We start from the raw sequence: 16456 nt of genomic DNA on the forward strand, positions 1-16456 counted from the left end.
CTATCCACATCCATGCTCAAGGCCTTCCTCACAATATGTTCCTCATTCCTCCGCATTACATGCCCATACCATGATACTTACTAACGTTACTACAATGTGAAGTGTTTTTCTGTGCAATCTGTGCAACCTGTGCAATCTGTGTGTGTACCTTAATAATCTGTCCGTTGTTGTCACACGTGCAGTCTTTCAGAGGCACGCAGGTCTTCCGGTCGCGCCACATGGACCCAAAGTCGCACTTGATGTTCGCGATCGCTTCGTCCACGCAACTAGACACGCATTTCTACAAACAGACATAAATATTAATACAAACGTAATAGTAAGATTATAAATTAACATGGTTATTTTTAATATGACAGTTATTTAATAGGGGATATTTAACGACATTGAACACGACATTCGTCGATAATGTCGAAATATCGAGCTCCACCAACTAAAAATAAAAACATGGTAAATATCTCGTATGAAATAATTCTAATAAACATAAGGTTAGTGAAGCAATATCTATAGAATAAGTTACGTGCATTGAAAAATAAATATTCTTGGAAATGTTATTGTAAATATGTGTCATTGTCTACAAAATATTCCAAATACGGCGTTTTCTACAAAACATTTTTTATGTGGGCATAAATAAATTAAATAGAAGATCTGAAAAATCTATCAGTCTCGCAGGTGAATATATTGAAAGGGAAAAATAATTTGTTTTTTTTTTAATTTCCGCCTACAATGGGGTATCATTTTTCAAACATAAAAACGCACCATCGAAGTTCGACAAAACGCCACTGAGCAATTGCGGGCAACATTGAATTAATGAAAAACCATGACCATTAGCTATTTAGCTGTCGTCAAAAATCGTTCTGCAGAATTTAAAATTAGTATAAAATATTAAAAATGATAAGGGCTCATTGGAAAATTAGACGAAATAATTTGACATAACCAAAAAATTAGCATAAGTTAACAAAAACAGTTATTTTAGTTTATAGTACGTACTTCTCCAGGTAAGCACTTATCCTGACTCATCAATTCATTCTTGAAGTGGTCACACAGCTTGTCGCACGGGAACGCACAGTCTTTGAACACTTGCCCGGGCGGGCACGGACGAGTCGTCGATTCTGTAACAAATTGATCTAATTACCAAAACATTAAGAATAATAAGTGGACAAAAACTAATGGCTGACATACGAATTATTATAATTATTAATTAATGACAATGATTTTAACAAAAGTTTGTGTAAAAGGCCAAACCTGTAGTAGTTGAACTGGAAGTAGTCGGTGGGGAAGTGCCTTCTAAAACAACAGAATATATTTACTTAATATTTGTGAAAACGTGTTCGTCTGTCTCTATTTTACATTGTAATGTAATTTACGTTGCCTACTTGTAAGTATATGTATATTTACCCGTCTCACTGACGCCAATGGTAGTCGTAGTGGTGGTCAGTTCCCCACACTCAGGCCTAACAGCTATCACGGAGGCTGGCCAGTCGCACACCATCACCACAGGGTTGTATAGGAGTCCCTCTCCACAGCTCTTGAGCACGCTGTGCTGTTTGCTGGGGTTGGTCATGTCGGGAGTACACTCGTAGAACTTGCTACAGTCGGTGGGGTGTGGGTAGTTGGGGTGGCTTGCGTTCAGGCATTGGAATGGTTCTGTAGACACATTAATTAAATAACTTTCTGAGGATATGTCGTACTAGCTATGCCGACTTCGTGCGCGTATGATTTAAGCTGAAATTTTATATATAATTCTTAAGTAAAGTAGCCTTAGTTACCTCTTACCTCAGCTATCTGTCAGTGAAAAGTCAAAAATTGGTCTAGCCGTTCCAGCAATGATCCGGAACAGACAGACAGATAGACGCAAATATTGTTAAATGCATGTACTAATAATGTTTTTTTTTTAATATATTAAAAACCGACACTCCAATTTTATTATATGCATTGATTTAAGTAAAATTCCTTCAACTGATGGAAGTTTACAAGGTCTCATCTTTATAGCTAGATTTTGCAATGATCAGTCTTATTATAAATTTTAGACGTTTTATACAACATAAATTGTAAAATAACATGAAAATATTTTTCATATAATCGTAATTTTAAATCTGTAATAAGCAAATACCTATATGATTAAAAATAATAAATTAATATTCCATTTGATTAGCAATGACTTATTAAAGATTAGCATCGCATACAAATGGAAGTTATGGCGTGTTGTTAACTTACCTTCTTCACACTTGCAATGGACTCTGATTTCGAAGTCAGGACAAGTTTTCTCAGCTTCTAAGCAGACGAGACCCTTCTCCAAGCTGCATTCAACGTTGAGTCCCGTCTCCTTGGGCGTCTTGTGGTCACCGACCGTACGGCATTCGATTTCAGTCATCATTTCCGGTTTGCACATCGGTGATCCAATTGTCTAAGAAAATCCATTTTTTTTAATTATACTATTGTTGACAATTCTCAATGGTATAACGGAAAATGTAACTGTTCCAGTAATTTAGCATTAAATTTACAAAATCACAGAAAATGAAAACCTCATATTATGCCTTTCATTAACACAAAATTCATGGGTCTTCAAATTCAAGCCCAAGAATAAAACAACAAAGAAGGTTTTAATCCTCTACGCGGCTGAGTTGCTTATTGACATAGTCAAATGATATAAGATTAAGAAAAAAAATTGAAATTTAAAAATAGAAAATCATCGGTATTTGATGGTTTAAATGCGTTATCGATTCTCTGACATTAAAACAGACAAATCAACTTACAAGTTCGTTGCTTTTCGGCAAAGGTTCGTTATCGACGGATTCACCGGCGGAGCTGAGCTCTGGCGGGCCGCGGTTAATCCAGTCCGTCCACCCGGTTTTACACTGTAGGGGTTCGTCGTGTGGAGTCGTCTCCGGTGGGCCGGTTGAAGCCTCCGTTACCTAAACAGATTGGACCAAGTATTGTCATTAAACTATCTTAATGGTACATTCATTTGTACTCGAAATATGACCAATTTAGTAAACATTATAAGGGGATTTATCTATATACACAATTTTACAATAGGATACCTATATATTTGATAATGCTCCAGAGGGAAATGGGTAGATTATTTACCGGATGCGGAATGTAAGAAAATTATGAATTTCCATTTCTGAGAAAAGAAGGAATACATTTAGTCGATGATGAAATGCTACAACATTCGTATAGATGGAGATATACTAACCGCATCAGTGGCACAGGGCTGTCCAGTGCAGATCCTCTCCTTCCTGGAGCAGCGGCAGGTGTGACAAGCATCCTGCTCCAGTATCTCACCCTCCAAAACTTCGCGACCGTCTTCCAGCGTCATACACACCGGCTTACATTTAGCTCTTGGTATACACTCCTGCAGTGAGGAGTTGGAGTAGATCGTGCCCTCTTCACAAGTTTTATTGGGTTTGCAGCCTGTGACAGAAAATATATATGTATAAATTTAAAATTTTCATATAAGTGATATTTATTAATAAAATGTATTAAATACACATTTATGTAGTAGGTATTCTTTCATGTCTAAAAAATCTTTGTAAAAATTTATAGACCTTCAATCGAGGTAACAATATATACAAAAGTCTATAAAATCGAATCAAAATAAACTTTATTCAAGTAGGCTTTTGCAAGCACTTTTGAATCATCATTTCACAATAAAGTGAAGCTGCCACCGGTTCGGAAAGTAGATTCTACCGAGAAGAACCGGCTAGAAACTAAGACTATATATTATGTATTCCATGTAATATATATGTATAAATTAATGTTTTATGAACCATTGCACAATTTATCATTACAGACTCCTGTCATTGTAAATTTATATTTTTTTTATCATATACAATATTTATTTACTTTTTTTTAATTTACTTTATCAATATTTATACTATGGTGTAAACTTGCAGCCGTTTATATAATTTATACAAAATTAATATTATTCAATATGTAAGATTTTAGTGAATATAGGTTCTGAGTTTCTTGCCGGTTCTTCTCGGTAGAATCTACTTTCCGAACCGGTGGTAGCTTCACTTAATTGTAAAATGACGATTCAAAAGTGCTTATAAAAGCCTACTTGAATAAAGTTTATTTTGATTTTGATTTTTTGATTTATAAAATATGAAAGTATTTTAATTAAATGACCTTGTTATGATAATAATTGTCGTTTAGTACGCTTTTTTGCAGCTATTTGACATGGGGGGCGTAGCTCAGATGGTAGAGCGCTCGCTTAGCATGCGAGAGGTACCGGGATCGATACCCGGCGCCTCCAAATTTTTTAATTTTTATTTGAATTTACTTTATATATAATAGCTTTATTTGAATCTTAATTATTAAGGAGTACAAGAAAATACTTCGATAAATAATGTTTTTTCTGACTTTCTAATTAATTAATTAATCGTAACTTAATCTGATCAATCGAACATAAAAATATAGTTCAAAATAATTTAACAAAATGTAGTGAATAGTTATAGTATGACGATGGAGATTACGTAATTAACATTTAATTGGTTTAATTTAACATTTGTGGCTTTTTATTTTTCTTTTTTTATTAAATACATAGTCGAAGGGACATAATTATTCATTCCCCATGCAATATTACCTACATTCACTCACCAAACAGTATTTTTATAATAAACGAATCTAGTTATTTTAACAACATACCTTCAACGCAAGTGTCCTTTTCGCAAACAGTCTTTATCTGCGCGTAGTCGAGTGTGTTGTCGCACGTTTCCGGCGGACACGGCGACACGCACTCGTTGTAGTTGGAGCATTCGCCGTCACACTGCATTGCTGTATCGAGAAGGTAATCATGGATAAATCATGAAAATAATAATAAAAATATACGTTTCTGAATCGTAATAATCACTTATTTTTATTTTACTTCGTCTATTTAGATTAAAACTTATAATAGTGAGAGCTGAGATGGCCCAGTGGTTAGAACGCGTGCATCTTAACCCATGATTGCGGGTTCAAACCAAGGCAAGCACCACTATATACAGGGTTATTGGTAACTCGACGTATATCACCCCTACCACCTCCTAACGGGTGGTAGGGGTGACTATTTGCAATAATTTTAACCCCCATATGCATAATCCAAAAATGTAATTTCTACTCGGGTAACTCGGATTTTTAGCATGTATTTTAAATTTAAGCAAAACTAGATATATATGTATGTGTATCGTGATTGATATTCTAGAATATTATAATTGATAACATAATATAACAAACAATTTTTTACCATCATAGACAAAATTGTAATGTTAGTTTTATTTATTACAACTTTTAGCATTAATTGTGATGACATAAGAAATACATAATGTTTGGATCACAATAAAATCGTCTCGCAGGATTAAATGAGGTTTTTGATAAAGGGCTCGCGACTCACGGCAGAGGTCCTGCGTCCTCCACTTGAAGGTGACGCCGCGCGCGGCGCACGCGTGCGCGTAGGCGGCGAGCGCGGCGCACGCGCACGCGCAGTCGTCGCCCGCGTCGCACGCGCACGCGTCCGCCTCGCAGCGCGACACGAACCCGCCCGCCGGCACCTCCGCGTGGCACCGCGAGAACGGATAGCGCTTCATCGCGCCGCACACGCTGGACGCCCACTCCTTGCGGTGCGGCCGCTCCTTGCAGTGGTCCTACATGGATAAATAAATAAATATTGGACAACATCACATACATTACTCTGATCCCAATTTAAGCAGCTAAAGCACTTGTGTTATGGAAAATCAGAAGTAACAACGGTACCACAAACACCCAGACCCAAGACCACATAGAAAACTAATGAACTTGTTTTACATCGACTCGGCCGGGATTCAAACCCGGGACCTCTTAAGTGGCGAACCCATGAAAACCGTTGTACGCACTATTCGACCACGGAGGTCGTCAGATGATTGAAATGCCTCTGTGCTTATTTTTGTCAAATTTTATATAATAATGGTAAAATAGAAAAATACTCTGTACTTACTGTAACTTCTAATGGTTTAGGGCATGTAGATTTAAGTTTCCAAGAGTCAGCGAAAATCAGTGGTGAAGTTTCGGCAAAGCCACCACCCGAAGGAGTTTGGAAGTCATCTCGCATATCTGAGTTGTAATTGCCACAAAGTCCTTTAACCTGAAAATGATACCTCTCAGTTTATATTTTTGTCATAAAAAAAAAAAAAAAAACATATTAGTACATACGTAGATAAGAACCAGAAAACGGAGGGTAGTTTAACATAATGAGGTGCCTATGTTTGAATTGGACATTGAGCTTTGATAGCATAAATATATTTGTGTTAATTTGAATATCTATAAATATCCTATATCTCGCCAACAATAAAGGACAAAACAACAAAATAGTGTCTAAAAAGAGCTAAATTATTACATTTTTCTTTATTAAAATTGGCCAATGGAATGGGAATTTGAATGTCAATATAGGATATTTTTATGGTTCTGCGTAAGCGCACCAATGGGATATTCGACATGAGATCGAACGTGAATTCACCATTAAGAAAAACTAATCTGCATTTGTTGCAATAAATCCAGACGAAAAATTCAACAACCTGTACTGAAGCAGCGTGTTATTGATCAGTACACATCTCTAAAGCAATCTTTTTGGATGTTTGCAGAGCAACGGAATGTTTATAGACCTACTAAAGTAACAACTAATATAAATATGAGACAACATCAAATACATTACTCTGATCCCAATGTAAGTAGCTAAAGCACTTGTGTTATGGAAAATCAGAAGTAACGACGATGCCACAAACACCCAGACCCAAGACAACATATAAAACTAATGGTAATCTACATCGACTCAGCCGGGAATCGAACCCAGGACCTCAGAGTGGCGTACCCATGAAAATCGGTGTACACACGTCACGACGACCACGGAGGTCGAGTCGTGTGTACACCAACTGTGTTTGAAATATATTTTTAACACGCTAATATTTCTCGTGCACGTAAAACGAGGGAATAGACTATTTTACAAATTTACAAATATCACAAACCCGGTTCTGCCACATGGAGTCAACTTTGACATACACCCGAAGCCCTCGGTCCCACTGCAAGCTGATGGCCAGCGACGGCACGTCCAGGAACACGTAGGCGCCCGCTTCACGGAGCTTTATCCTGATATGAAGGAACATACCAATTTTTAATAACGAAAACAGTTCGATTTTATTACATTTACATTACTTGTATTAATAAGAAATATTCTCTTAAGTTGAATAGAAATTTATATACATATTACATGTAATAATAAATATTCTCGAAATTTAAATAAATCTATACATTTATTAAAAATGGAAGAGTCTGTTTGTACAAACGCTTGTATAAACGCTTTTTACTAAATGCATAATGCACAGTTGTATATGTATACACGGTACATATAGCAAAGTAACATTTTTACATTCTTTGTCTATCTGACTGTTTGTTACGGCTAAGCCGATTTTGAATCTGATGTACTAAGTTCCTCCTTGGAACAACAGATTTTTGACAGTGAAATTCCATCAAAATCAGTTAAGCCGTATCGGGCTAGAACAACATTTTTGTGCATAAGAACTCGGGTACAGCTGGTGTCTTTATATTAACAGAAGTTTGATTCAGATTACGGCTCTGAAATTGGTGTTTGAAATGAATTTTAATGTAAATGTTTTACTTCAAACTTTGTTAAACTTTGTTACGAATAATGTTACCAGATAAATGTTTTATTAATTTAATTATTTCGTAATGATATCTTACCGTTTCAAGTTAGATGTGTCAGGAAGGGGAGCGCTCTTGGTCAGGGACACGACTTCCTCATCAGCACCTCCACGGCCAACACGAAGAGTTACTGACTTGGAGCAAGTCGCGCCAGTGGTACCGCATGGCTCATTCTATAGCATAATAGTTTATATTAGTTTTACATAAGAAAATAAAAGTAACCTAAACCCGCATTGGAGAAGCGTGGTGGTATCTATTCATCACATATTCTTCCTGCAAACAGCAATACTGTGTATTGTTACATTATGGCTCTAAGGGTGAGTGAACCATTTTAGCTACAACAAAATCCTGTAAATTTCCCACTGCTGGGCTAAGGCCTCTTCTCCTTTTGAGGACATTGTTCGGAACATATTCCACAACGCTGTTCCAATGCGGGTTGGTGGAATACACATGTGGCAGAATTTCTATGAAATTAGACACATGCAGGTTTCCTCAATTATTTTCATTCACCGCCGAGAACGAAATGAATTGTAAATACAAATTAAGCACATGAATATTCAGTAGTGCTTGCCTCGGTTTGAACACGCAATTATGGGTTAAGATGCAGGCATTCTAACCACTGGTGACATTTTAGTTTAGTTCAGTGGCATTGACGATATAAGCAAAAATTAATAATTTTACAACGTCAATTCCTATGGTTGTTATTATTGCCACTTATCATCAGATGGTCCATCTGTCTGACCTAGATTTACCATCGAGGCCCTTTGACGGGCTTGTTAAAAGACTTGCTACCACTAATATAGAAGTGTTTGTAATATGAAAATGATTTCGAAGTATGAATGTCGATAATGCAACATTCTCACGTACGGAAAGTCAATGCTAGCTGCATTTTTTTTAGTATTTTTAAGCGTTACAGTACTTGTTTTTTGGCAACCAGAGGTATAGGGGGCGTAGCTCAGATGGTAGAGCGCTCGCTTAGCATGCGAGAGGTACCGGGATCGATACCCGGCGCCTCCAGATTTATTATTTTTACAATCTTCAAGATATATTTTAATGACTTAAGACTACTTTCAATTGAACTATTTTTTACAACAAATATATAACGGGGGCGTAGCTCAGATGGTAGAGCGCTCGCTTAGCATGCGAGAGGTACCGGGATCGATACCCGGCGCCTCCAAATGAAAATCTTTTTTAAATTAAACTTAATTTTCACTTTTTATGTACCATAATCTAAAAAGTTCGAAATACCCTCAACTAGTATTATTTCGATAATAATAGCAGATTTGGACCTTTAAATAATTATTTAAGGCTATGTTCCACACAATGCTATAATAAGCTTTGATATAAAATGATCGTTAAATATAAAAATTTAGATATCATATTAAAATTAAATCAAAATCTATCTAGTCACAAAAATCGAGCTGAAGCAATTAATCTCCCAAAAATAATCAGGATCGTTTTAGCAACATTTCCTGATTACGGCCTCGTCAAACTACTTAACCAAAGATCTTCAAGATCTCGGTCCTATTAGTTAACTACATATATCTTGGATCTTAGATAAAAGCTAGGTCAGACAAAAAAAAATTATCAAGAAAACCTCAAGAACCATTCTAGATTGTTGTCAGTTATTCATAACTGTATATTCCTCGTGTAACAGAAAGCACTTGAATTCATTGGTATTGAGGCTTAACTATCTCCGTTCAGGTCGTATTGCCTTCCTTCCTACCTAGAAGGATATGCTACGGAATTGGAATGGATTGTGGAAAATGCACCTGTTAACATACTTCTATGATATCCAATGCAGTTGACTAGTCTTTAATGGTGGAAACAATCACGACTGAAGTTGGTTACATATTATCACTGTCACTTACTTGTATTTCAACACTGAAGCCATCTTTCCCATCCGCAGTGCCTTTAGCGAGGAGGTAAGTGCAGACTCCTTCGAAGTCGTAATTCTGTCCATCGAATGTGGTCACGTGTGAGTCGCCCCACGCGCTGCAGACTCCTGCGCACGTGCGCTCAGTGCACGACCACTTGCCGCTCTTACATTCGCTGATTAAAAAAGAAAAAAGATTTTTTATATAATTTCGACAAATTCGGAAATATCACGATTGAATAATTAAACAGATGTAAACCTACGAGCGATGGTTTTAATAAGCTAAACATTTTCGAAGATATAGATAACATATAACATACATAACTAACCTACCACAATATTAAACACAAAACAGTTATGAAAGAGATATATGGTTATTAGCAATTATTAAAGGAAGTTATTATTTGTTATTGCACTCATATAATTTATTTATATTATTGTAACAATTTTGTGATATAATATTTATGGAAATTTGTATGTGTATTTATATTTACTTTATGTATTGGTAAATATTTTGTGTTTATTGTCGAGTATAGATTTGACATTTAAGTGTTTTAATTATTTACAAGTAGGTACTGCATGTATAACTACACCACTTGCACTATACTGATTCCTGTAGTTTTTTTCTTTATTTGTTTGTCCGTAAAAGATTCCTTATATCCACAAAAACGTCTTAGTACGATATCAATCTAAATAATAATGTGCATTTAATTTGCTTTTATGTAATATGTATGCAATAATAACTTTCTTTGTTAAACCAACACTTATTATTGTTATAAAATGGCAAAAACCTTTATAAAAATATTACACTACCCCCTTAAGCCCTTGATATCGCAATTACGATTTAACGGCCATCATATGTGCGGTAACTATTTTTAATATTGATATGTATATAGTTATTTAAGCTCTCCACGTAGATAATTCTCATATATCAGTAACAGCATAATTACAGTATCGCCATAAAATAATATTTATTATCGTTGTGTTTTTGAAGAGTATGTATGTGTAACTACAGGTTGGCAGCGTATTCGCGATGTAAAGATGATAAACTTTCAAGATCAATGTCTAATGGGTAGTGGTGATCACTAAACAACAAATGGCATATTTATTCAAAAGTAGGCACCTATATTACATGAGATTGAATTTATTGATAAGAAGATTTAGTGGTAATTAAAATTTGTCGGAATATCATCGAACACTTGTAAGTTTACTTAATCTTAAAATTAGCGCATGAAATCTATTTATTTAATCACGGGCTTATAATATGCACGCTAATTTTAACTGTTACAGGCACTGGATATTTCAATTCATAAATAACAAAAGAAATGGTTTTTTGAAAAAGTAAGGTAGTTGAACATTTTTTTCAAATCGCGACGAAAGCTAATTGATAGCGAAAATATATCTTTGTGGAGTACTGCCTTTATACAGTTATTTTGTGAAAGGTGACCCAGTTATGGATATGTCCTTAATTATATTTTATTAAAATAATTTCGTAACAATTTGAACTAGTTGGATTTATTTAACAGATTAATCAACGGGGGGCGTAGCTCAGATGGTAGAGCGCTCGCTTAGCATGCGAGAGGTACCGGGATCGATACCCGGCGCCTCCAAAACCAATATTTTTTTTAATATGCAATATTTTTTTTAAATTTAAAAAAGTACAAATGAGATGTGCTTTTCAGTTTGTCTACTAACGGGGGCGTAGCTCAGATGGTAGAGCGCTCGCTTAGCATGCGAGAGGTACCGGGATCGATACCCGGCGCCTCCAAATTATTTATTTTTGAATTATTTGACATATATAGCTTCATTGTTATAGACATTAAACTGGCCTTCTCTCATCTTAATTCATAAAAAATGCCACAAAAACTCTGGCAACAGACCGATTATGGTCAAGGCTTGGAACATGGGAGTTCAGAAAGTCTATTTAACATATACTTGCACTTCGGCATTCATGAGCTTAGGGCAGCAGCAATTCACAATAGTTCTTGCTTGGTGGTACCCACTCATCAGATATTCTATCGCTAAACACCAGTACGTAGTATCGTTGTGTTTCGGTTTGAAGGGTGAGTGAGTCAGTGTAACTATAGCACAAGGGACTTAGCATCTTAGTTCCCAAGGTTGGTGGTGCATTGACGATGTAAGGAATAGTTAATATTTCTTACAGCGTCATTGTCTATGGGTGATGGTGACCACTGACCATCAGGTGGCCCATACGCTCGTCCGCCATCCTATTCCATAAAAAAAGTTCTCAATTGGGTGTTAGATAAGCAAATCTACGTTACAGGTCTTACTATATGATCGATACAAATCCTTCCTTTGATAGTATACAGAAAAAAGAAAAGCGATAAGTATACATTTTAATAACCAGTTACTTCTCTTAGGGATAGCGATATATACTAATATTATAAATGTAAAAGTAACTCTGTTTGTCTGTCTATTGTTCTCTCGTGATAGAATTCGATGAAACTTGGTATGAAGAAAATTTGAACTCCAATGAAGGACATAGGCTACTTTTTGTCCTAACATATGACAAACAAGCCTTAAAACTTGGGCGAAGCTGCGGTCGGCAACTAGTTTATTATATTTTCAAAATAAGAACAATATCAATAGCATTAATATGAGCTCAGGTGGCTTATTGGTAAAAGGGCGTCAACATCAATTTAGCAGTATTGGTGTATTCAGACTTCAGGCCACATCTTACAGACTGTAAGGCTGCCTGACTAACTCCTAAAGCATACTTAGCTAAGTAAGCAAACTTTATAGGAAGCACTCACTACCTAAACTAAATTGAAATATTATGTGTTTTTTCTTTAGTATTTATTTTGCCAAAATATATCGCCAGCAGGTCTAAGCCGCCTAAAGGAGAAAGGCTTTAAGCTGTCGGAGACTACAGGCTATTTATTTCATTGCTTTATTAAGGAAAGAATGCAATAATCAACTCTTTTTTATAGTATTCAAAAACTTGATCTAAAATATCACTTCTCAAGCTGATCTCAATCTGATATGACCACCAGTTTTTTTTTAAATTAAAACTTCAAATACAGACTTGTAAATGAGCCATCAAGTGATTTTTGGTTCCGACTCAAAAGCAGTTACAATAATTTCAAAGTTTAACTATTAAACTTTATCTAGTAAAGTGACTATCAGATAAATCTGATTAGTAAAGATTTTTGCGTGGTAGAATCTATGACCATGTAAATATCTTCGGGTGTCAACAACAACAACAACAGCCTGTAAATTCCCACTGCTGGGCTAAAGCCTCTCCCTTTAAGGAGAAGGTTTGGAACATATTCCACCACGCTGTTCCAATGCGGGTTGGTGGAATACACATGTGGCAGAATTTCTATGAAATTTGTCACATGCAGGTTTCCTCACGATGTTTTCCTTCACCGCTGAGCACGAGATGAATTATAAAGACAAATTAAGCACATGAATCAGCGGTGCTTGCCTGGGCTTGAACCCGCAATCATCGGTTAAGATGCACGTGTTCTAACCGCTAGGCCATCTCTGTTCTTCGGGTGTCAATTCAACTGTATTTAAGGGATGAATTTATTTCTTAAATATATGTGGCATCTAATTAGAACTATCCGATGGGTAAATAATCATCAAAATCGGACTGCTTTGTAAAGTTGATGCGTGGGCGCATATAAAATATATACATATATACATGTCACTAACTCCTAAAACACGAGCGAAGTAAAACACTTGGTGGTAGGGCTTTGTGCAAGCCCGTCTGGGTAGATACCACCCACTCATCAGTTATTCTACCGTCAAATAACAGTAATCAATATTCTTGTGTTCCGGTTTGAAGGGTGAGTGAGCCAGTGTAACTACAGGCACAAGGGACATAACATCTTAGTTCCCAAGGTTGGTGGCACATTGACGATGTTAGGAATACTTAATATTTCTTACAGTGTCATAGTCTATGGGTGATGGTGACCACTTGCCACCAGGTGGCCCATATGCTCGTCCGCCAAAGATATACCCAAAAAAAAGAAGACGCGGTCAGGAACAAGTTTTAAATTAAACCTTTACGACGTCATATGTTGTCTTGTGCAATTATTCTTTAATAAGTAGTTCGAATAATTCCGTTCTTGTTACAGATAAGTGAAAGGCGCAACGCTCACGTACGCAACGACAACGCAACACGCATTGTAATTTGACTTTCAACTAAGTAGCATACTTGTTAGTTCATGTTGAGAAACAACGGGGGCGTAGCTCAGATGGTAGAGCGCTCGCTTAGCATGCGAGAGGTACCGGGATCGATACCCGGCGCCTCCAGAATTATCCTTTTTATATTTTGCAAAAATAAAATTTATGCTGTTAACGGTACTACCTATTACACCAAATAAACAACGGGGGCGTAGCTCAGATGGTAGAGCGCTCGCTTAGCATGCGAGAGGTACCGGGATCGATACCCGGCGCCTCCAGAATTATCCTTTTTATATTTTGCAAAAATAAAATTTATGCTGTCAACGGTACTACCTATTACACCAAATAAACATCGGGAGCGTAGCTCAGATGGTAGAGCGCTCGCTTAGCATGCGAGAGGTACCGGGATCGATACCCGGCGCCTCCAGATAATATTTAATTTTTTTAACAATTATATCTTATTTCAAAATATAACAAAACAAAATTTTGCATACAATTATAACTACAGCATACATATAATCTATAAGGAAATAATTTAAAATAATTAATCTGACCATGTATTGCATTCTTCTTGCATCGTGTGACCATCTGGGTAACTCTGACCACCGTGGTGGCAGGGACAGTCGGATGGTACCACGCATTTTTTGGTCGACGCTTCCAGTACATAGCCCTTCTTGCACTGACATCCTGGACGGCATTCTTGCGATGTTACAGTTTGTGGTAGGTGCATATTCTATGGGGATCAAAATATTATATATATTATATAAATATATTATATACTTGTGTAAATATTAACTTGTGTTTTTATAGCACCATAGTGAAGGGGTAACGTTTTCATATCGTGACACATTAAACACTTGTAATGGTACATCAACACCCTTGAGCTCCATTGGTCTATATTGTAATAGCTGATTATTATTAATAGATGATTACCAAAAATTTTATTTTAGTTTTATTTTAGTTAGTAACATTCTAGTTACTTCAACGAAAGTGTGCCCTTCATCATTTTGGAGATTATTGGCCAACTTTCATGTGAATTGCCGAATGGCTTAGCAAGGGTATGGACGTAGCATAAAGGTTTCCTTCAAATAAATTAACTTAAAAAAAATACACATTTTCATAGCAGATTTATATGATTAAGCAATTTAAATGGATCTTGGTAGTGTACCAATAAGTTATCGTTCCTAGGTTGTTTTGGATTAGATTTAGTAATAACTGAATATATAATTAATATTTTTACCAATTTAAGCTTCCTCTATCCCAAAATAAGGACAAATTATATTGTGACCTGTTTACATGAATAATTAAATAAGGAATAACAAACAAGGAATAAGAAATAGCACAGTAACCGAAACACAATAGGCGATAGGTTACAATATTCAACCAATCACAACGGTTGAATACCTGATACTAGTTACGCGCTGCTGTTAGTTTTACGACATTTCGTTAAACAATTGCCCTGCGATTGGCTGGCTATAAGAAATAAGAAACAAATTCCCACCGCGACGGAATTTTCTTTTTTTTGTTTTTAATTTTTTTTTTGGTATAGGTTGGCGGACGAGCATATGGGCCACCTGATGGTAAGTGGTCACCATCGCCCATAGACAATGACACTGTAAGAAATATAACTATTCCTTACATCGTCAATGCACCACCAACCTTGGGAACTCAGATGTTATGTCCCTTGTGCCCGCGGTTACACTGGCTCACTCACCCTTCAGACCGGAACACAACAATACTGAGTACTGTTATTTAGCGGTAGAATAATTGATGAGTGGGTGGTACCTACCCAGACGGGCTTGCACATAGCCCTACCACCAAGATAGCCTTTTATTCTTATATTTTATTTGTTATTCCTTATTTTTGAATTATGATTTGATCAACGATGCTGCCATTGCTGGATTCCGCTATTCCTTATTCCTTATCTAAGTGTAATAGCCTTTATTCTAGTGTACATACCAAAAAAAGTATATTACAAAGCAAATGTTGCAAGAATTTGGAAAACTGAAAACTGAAACTGACCTTGCAGGTGAGCGGCTCCTTGGTCTCGCAGGTGGTGAACTCCATGTGGTTGGCGGCGCTGCAGGCGCTGCGCAGGTCCTCGGCCGGCGGGTAGTTCTGTATCTGCTCCTCGCTGGCCGGCGCGCAGTCCCAGCGGGCGCCCACGCAAGTACTACGATATTTCATGATATGATAGTTTCATTGTATATTCCTAGTTCGATTACTTGCAGGCACATCGCCTTTTATACCCATGTATTAATAATAATAATAATATGAAACAACATCACATAAATTACTTTGATCCCAATGTAAGTAACTAAAGCACTTGTGTTATGGAAATCAGAAGTAACGACGGTACCACAAACACCCAGACTCAAGACAACATAGAAAACTAATGATAATCTACATTAAATCGGCCGGGAATCGAACCCGGGACTTCGGAGTGGCGTACCCATGAAAACCGGTGTACACACCACTCAACCACGGAGGTCGTCGAGGTGTATTAAATATATCATTTTAATTTAATGTAAAATACTTAATAATATTTTCAATATTTTTTTTAAGGGTAGGTGTGTCCGAAAATGGGACACGTGATGACAAGTGGTCATTGGTAAAATAAACATTAACCATTCCTTACGTCAGCCTTGGGAGCTAAGATGTTATGTCCCTTGTGTATCAAGTTACACTGGCTCACTCAGCTTTTTTAACCGTAAGACAAAAATACTACGTATTGTTGTTTTGCGATGGTATGTATAA

At 36.5% G+C, this 16456-nt stretch overlaps 1 protein-coding gene and 8 non-coding genes across 9 annotated transcripts in view; 8 read left to right on the plus strand and 1 right to left on the minus strand.

The window, feature by feature from the left end:
- The window catches only part of LOC124533754 (hemocytin), a 56190-nt gene that overhangs the window by 21137 nt on the left and 18597 nt on the right, over positions 1-16456 (minus strand). The window contains exons 24-38 of the mRNA XM_047109237.1: positions 15722-15872; positions 14254-14432; positions 9543-9723; positions 7711-7844; positions 6978-7098; positions 5954-6100; positions 5375-5624; positions 4651-4779; positions 3197-3414; positions 2754-2912; positions 2215-2404; positions 1396-1644; positions 1243-1284; positions 988-1109; positions 149-280 (exon numbers count right to left, since the gene is read on the minus strand). Of these exons, the coding sequence (XP_046965193.1) occupies positions 149-280; positions 988-1109; positions 1243-1284; positions 1396-1644; positions 2215-2404; positions 2754-2912; positions 3197-3414; positions 4651-4779; positions 5375-5624; positions 5954-6100; positions 6978-7098; positions 7711-7844; positions 9543-9723; positions 14254-14432; positions 15722-15872 (2404 nt within the window). The remainder of the gene's footprint in view (positions 1-148; positions 281-987; positions 1110-1242; positions 1285-1395; positions 1645-2214; positions 2405-2753; positions 2913-3196; positions 3415-4650; positions 4780-5374; positions 5625-5953; positions 6101-6977; positions 7099-7710; positions 7845-9542; positions 9724-14253; positions 14433-15721; positions 15873-16456) is intronic.
- Positions 4186-4258, plus strand: Trnaa-agc. Its single transcript has one exon. It is a non-coding gene; the product is annotated as a tRNA-Ala (tRNA).
- Trnaa-agc lies at positions 8616-8688 on the plus strand. The gene has a single exon. It is a non-coding gene; the product is annotated as a tRNA-Ala (tRNA).
- Positions 8776-8848, plus strand: Trnaa-agc. The gene has a single exon. It is a non-coding gene; the product is annotated as a tRNA-Ala (tRNA).
- On the plus strand, positions 11085-11157 carry Trnaa-agc. Its single transcript has one exon. It is a non-coding gene; the product is annotated as a tRNA-Ala (tRNA).
- Trnaa-agc lies at positions 11243-11315 on the plus strand. The gene has a single exon. It is a non-coding gene; the product is annotated as a tRNA-Ala (tRNA).
- Positions 13756-13828, plus strand: Trnaa-agc. The gene has a single exon. It is a non-coding gene; the product is annotated as a tRNA-Ala (tRNA).
- On the plus strand, positions 13905-13977 carry Trnaa-agc. Its single transcript has one exon. It is a non-coding gene; the product is annotated as a tRNA-Ala (tRNA).
- Positions 14054-14126, plus strand: Trnaa-agc. Its single transcript has one exon. It is a non-coding gene; the product is annotated as a tRNA-Ala (tRNA).

The sequence above is a fragment of the Vanessa cardui genome, chromosome 11, assembly GCF_905220365.1.
Source record: "Vanessa cardui chromosome 11, ilVanCard2.1, whole genome shotgun sequence".
NCBI classification, from domain to species: Eukaryota; Metazoa; Arthropoda; class Insecta; order Lepidoptera; family Nymphalidae; genus Vanessa; species Vanessa cardui.